Source organism: Nannospalax galili, unplaced genomic scaffold, assembly GCF_000622305.1.
Source record: "Nannospalax galili isolate Female #2095 unplaced genomic scaffold, S.galili_v1.0 scaffold337, whole genome shotgun sequence".
Taxonomy (NCBI): Eukaryota; Metazoa; Chordata; class Mammalia; order Rodentia; family Spalacidae; genus Nannospalax; species Nannospalax galili.
The window spans coordinates 2,183,164-2,187,816 of NW_008340932.1; the positions used below are offsets into that span (position 1 = coordinate 2,183,164).

The 4,653-nt window shown below is 45.4% G+C and overlaps 1 protein-coding gene across 1 annotated transcript; it reads right to left on the minus strand.

Annotated features, from left to right (window-relative positions):
• Nucleotides 1-232: 232 nt before the first annotated feature.
• Nucleotides 233-1,162, minus strand: LOC103736683 (olfactory receptor 476-like). The gene is made up of 2 exons (XM_008836190.1): nt 606-1,162; nt 233-524 (listed from the first exon to the last, which is right to left on the minus strand). The coding sequence occupies exons 1-2, from the start codon at nt 1,160-1,162 to the stop codon at nt 233-235; spliced, it is 849 nt and encodes a 282-aa protein (XP_008834412.1).
• Between the last annotated feature and the right edge of the window lie 3,491 nt (nt 1,163-4,653).

Below are 4,653 nucleotides of genomic sequence, written 5' to 3' on the forward strand. Positions count from 1 at the left end.
CAGCTCTTACAAGCTTTGTGATATTGGTCAAGTTTCTCAGTCTGTCTGTGCCACAGATTCCTAAGACATAACAATAGTACCCATTTTATACATTAATAGTTGGGGATTAAATGAGTTGATACACATATTTACAAAAATGCTGGCACATGTTTTGCTCCATCTAAATATTATTTTCCATGCCTAATGGTGTGGCTACCATGCTATGGTTTGGGATAGAATGCTCTGCACTTGATTATGAAGGCACCTTGCCAAGGCATCTCCTTTTTAAAGCAGCTTTCACATCTTTATTCCTCAGGCTATAGATCAGAGGGTTCAGCATGGGGATGACAATAGTATAGAAGACAGACACAACTTTGTTTTGTTCCATGGAACTGAGAGAACTTGGCTGAGCATACATGAAGGTGATGGTGCTGTAATAGAGACAGGTGACAGTGAGGTGGGAGGCACACGTGGAGGATGCTTTGCTCTGGGCCTTCAGGGAACGCATCCTGTAGATGGTCACCAGGATGTAGGCATAAGAGACCAGGATCACAGTGATGGTAAAGAGGATAAACAAAGCAGAAGTTGAGAAGACAACAGCCTCGACCTCAGCAGTGTCTGTACAGGCAAGATGGAGCACAGCGGGGATGTCACAGTAGTAGTGGTTAATGATGTTGGGGCCACAGTAGGGCAGCTTGAAGATGTACCCAGTCAGTAAAGCAGAATTTGCAACAGAAGCAGTATAGGTGAACATCACCAGAAGGACACACAGATGTTGGGACACAATGTTGTGATAGAGGAGAGGGCGGCAGATGGCAGCAAAGCGGTCATAGGCCATGATGGCCAGGAGCAGGCACTCGGCAGTACCATGGAGAGTCATGAGGGCCATTTGGACCATACAGCCTACAAAGGAGATGGACTGGCCTGAGGTGAGGAAGCTCTCCAGCAGCCTGGGGGTGTCTACTGTGGTAAAGGAGGAGTCTATGAAGGAGAGGACACTCAGGAAGAAGTACATGGGTGTGTGGAGCTGTGAGTTAGTGTGGATCAGGGTGATCATGCCCAGGTTGCCCATGAGGGTGACTGAATAGATGAACAGAAAGAGCACAAAGAGGATACCCTTGAGCCCTTCCATCTGTGTGAGTCCCAGCAGGAGGAACTGAGTAACTCTGGTGCAGTTCTCCATCACAGTGAACACATCACTGCAAGAGACCAAATGAGATATGCTTGCATTCTAGAGTCAGACCCAGGGTCAATGCCCAAGCCTCCCTACCCCCCAGCTCCACCTTGGGGGTGGGGGGATAAGGGCTCATGTAGTTCAGGCTGGCCTCAGACTGGATATATAGCTAAGATGACCTTGAACGTCTGAGCTTCCTGCCTCCACTCCCCAAGTGCTGTGATCACAGGCATGTACCACCATGCCCAGTTGATGCACTACTGGGGACTGAACTCAGGGCTTCATATATGCTAGGCAAGCACTCTGCCAGTGGATAGGATTTACATCTCTAGCCCTCAAATGCTTTTATTACATTTTATTTAGTGTGTGTGTGTGTGTGTGTGTGTGTGTGTGTGTGTGTACATGTGACAATATGGGAGTCAGTTCTCTCTATCATGTGGGTCTTGGGAATTAATTCAGGTTGACAGACCTCGTGAAAAGTGCCTTTATCTGCTGAGCCATCTCAATGACCTGCCCAAAATTTTTTGTTGTTTTTAAAAATAGTATCTTTTACTCTTTGAAAGTTCCATACATTTATACAATGTATATTGATCACCGTCATCAACCACTACCTCCTTTTACCTCCCCACAGCACTCCCATCCTGCCTTCCTTCCAGCTTCACATCCTCCTTTTATTTGATTTTTTAATGTCCACAGAATGATGGCACCACAAGAAGTGGGATGGGAGACTAGCACGAACTGAATACCTACCATTAGCCACGTGTTTGGGAATTTCCTTCACAGTTATTCAAATGGCATACATTCCTTCTGTTCATGTCCATTTATCATCAGATTATCACCTTTCCCAGTCAGAGGGCTAGCATCTAAGGAAAAATGGGATTAGGAGTCAGTCTACTCTAGAAATTTTGTATTGTATAGTTAGAATCATTTTTTTTGTGTGTGTGTGTGTGTTTGTGTGTGTGTGTGTTTGTGTGTGTGTGTGTGTCGGGGGGGGGTAAGCCAGCGGTCAATGCTGTGTGTCCTCTCTATTGTTTTCTACATTATTTTTTGAGACAGGGTCTCTAGTTGACCCTGGCACTCACCAGTTTGCTTTACTGGCTAGCCAGTGAATTTTGGAGATCCTTCTGTCTCTGTTCCACAGCACTGGGGTTATAGGTCTGTGCCACTATGCCTGGCTTTTTACATGGGTGCTGGGGGATCCGAATCAGGTCTTCATGCTTGTGATGCAAGCACTTTACTGAGCCATTTCTTCAGCCCCCTAGAATAATTTTCTATCTTCAAATTTCCTGTTCTAAACTGAGTGAGATAGCACAGTTGTAATCCCCATACTTGGGAAGCAGGGGCAGGAGGATGACAAGTTCAAGAGCTCCATAGCAGGATCATGTTTTAAAACAAGCAGGGGCTGAGGATGTAGCTTAGTTGGCAAAGTGCTTGTCTAGCATTCATGAGGTCCTCCATTCAGTCTCCTGCACTGTATAAACCTGGTGTGGTGGTGCATACCCGTAATTCCAACACTTAAGAGGTGAAGGCAGATGGGTCAGAAGCTCAGACAAAAACCACACAACTGCCCAGTGTGGCGGTGCATGCCTTTAATTCCAGCACTCAGTAGGCAGAGGCAGGGAGCTCTCTGTGAGATCAAAGCCAGCCTGGTCTACATAGCAAGTTTCAGGCCAGCTGGGGCTACAGGGAGGCCCTGTCTCAGAAAAAAATAGTAACACTAACAAAAAACAACAACAAAACCACATTCCAGTTCTGTGGGAAACTGTCATTGCTATTGAGTTTTGGAGACCTGGCCTATTGGCCTAGAGAGGGAATAAAGTAAAGGATATATTCAGGCTACATTTAGGAGCAAAAACTCTAACACTGACCATCCCCAAGGACAGAGACGCAGGAAATCACATACCTTGTGCCATCAGAACACAAGATGGCTTAGCAGAGCAGTTGTTGTTCCAGTGTTGTGGGTCAAATTGGATCTCCCTGATTGCTTTTTGTAGTCCTGACTCAAGGTGCCTGTAAGGTGAGCTTATCCAGAAATAGGGTCTGTATAGATGTAATGGAGTTGAAATGAGATCATGCTCAATGAGGAAGGATCCTACTTCACTATGATTGATGATTCCTTTTTTTCGGTCTTTTTGAGACAGGGTCTCCCTGTAGCCCAAGCTGGCCTGGAACTCACTATGTAGAACAGGCTGGTCTTGAACTCACAGAGATCTGCCTGCCTCTGCCTCCCGAGTGCTGGGATTTGATTGATGATTTTATATGAAAACAGATATAGGGAGGAGACCGCCATGTGAGATACACACAGGACACACAGACTCAGTAGGAAGAAGGCCAAACAAAGAAAGAGGTAGAGGTGGGAGCTGGGTTGCAAGAAGCTTAGGAATGCCTGGGGCTTCCACAAGCCAGAAAAGTTCAGGAAAGACCCATCACTGGAGGCTGAGGAGTAGACATAGTCCAGCCAACACCTTGATATCAGATTTTAGCTCATGAGTTATAAGACAATAACTCTTGTTTTTAAGCCAGTAGTTTGTGGTACTTTACTAAGTAGCTCTAGGGAATGAGCCTAACCCAGTTAGGGCTCTTCTGTTTCATAGGGACCTCCTGAGCAGTGGTTGCAGGTTTTAGTCTAGCAACTGCAGGAGTTTGAGGACAACCTGGGCAACATAGCAAGATCCTATCCTAAAAAAAACAACAACAAAAGATGAGTTTTTAATGACCACATAGGCAGCAGTAATTGGACTCAGTGAATTTAAAAAAAAAAAAAAAAGACATGAGGGGCTGGAGAGATGGCTCAGCAGTTAAAAACACTGGTTGTTCTTGTAGAAGACCCTGGTTCGAATCCCAGCACCCACATGGCAGCTAACAACTGTTTAGGAGGCAGAGGCAGGTGGATCTCTGTGAGGTCAAGGTCAGCCTGGTCTACATAGCGAGTTCCAGGCCATCTGGGGCTACAGGAAGACCCTGTCTCAAAAAGAGGAAGGAAAGAAGGAAGGGGGTCTGGAGAGATGGCTCAGGGATTAAGAGCACTGGCTCCAACCCCCGGTTCAATTCCCAGCACCCACATGTTGGCTAACAAGTCTGTAACTCCAGTTCTAGGGGATAACGTCTTCTTCTGACCACCTCGGGCACTACATGACACGGGTGCATCTACTTACATGCAAGCAACACGTTCATACACATAAAATAAAAATAATAAATAAAATATTGGAAAAAAGTAAAGAAAGAAAAGGAAGCAGGTAAACCTGATGACTTGAGATCAATCTCTAGGACCCACACAGTGAAAGAATAGAATCCACTCCCACAAGTGGTCCTTTGACCTTTATATGATGCATGTGATGTACACACACACACACACACACACACACACACACACAGCATGCAGGCAAACCACGCAAATACATAAAATAAAAATAATAAATAAAATTTTAAAAGTTTTTAAAAAGAGAAGACATGAAATCTGGAGGGGGACATTGTGGAAGGGGAAGGAGTCAGGGAAGAGT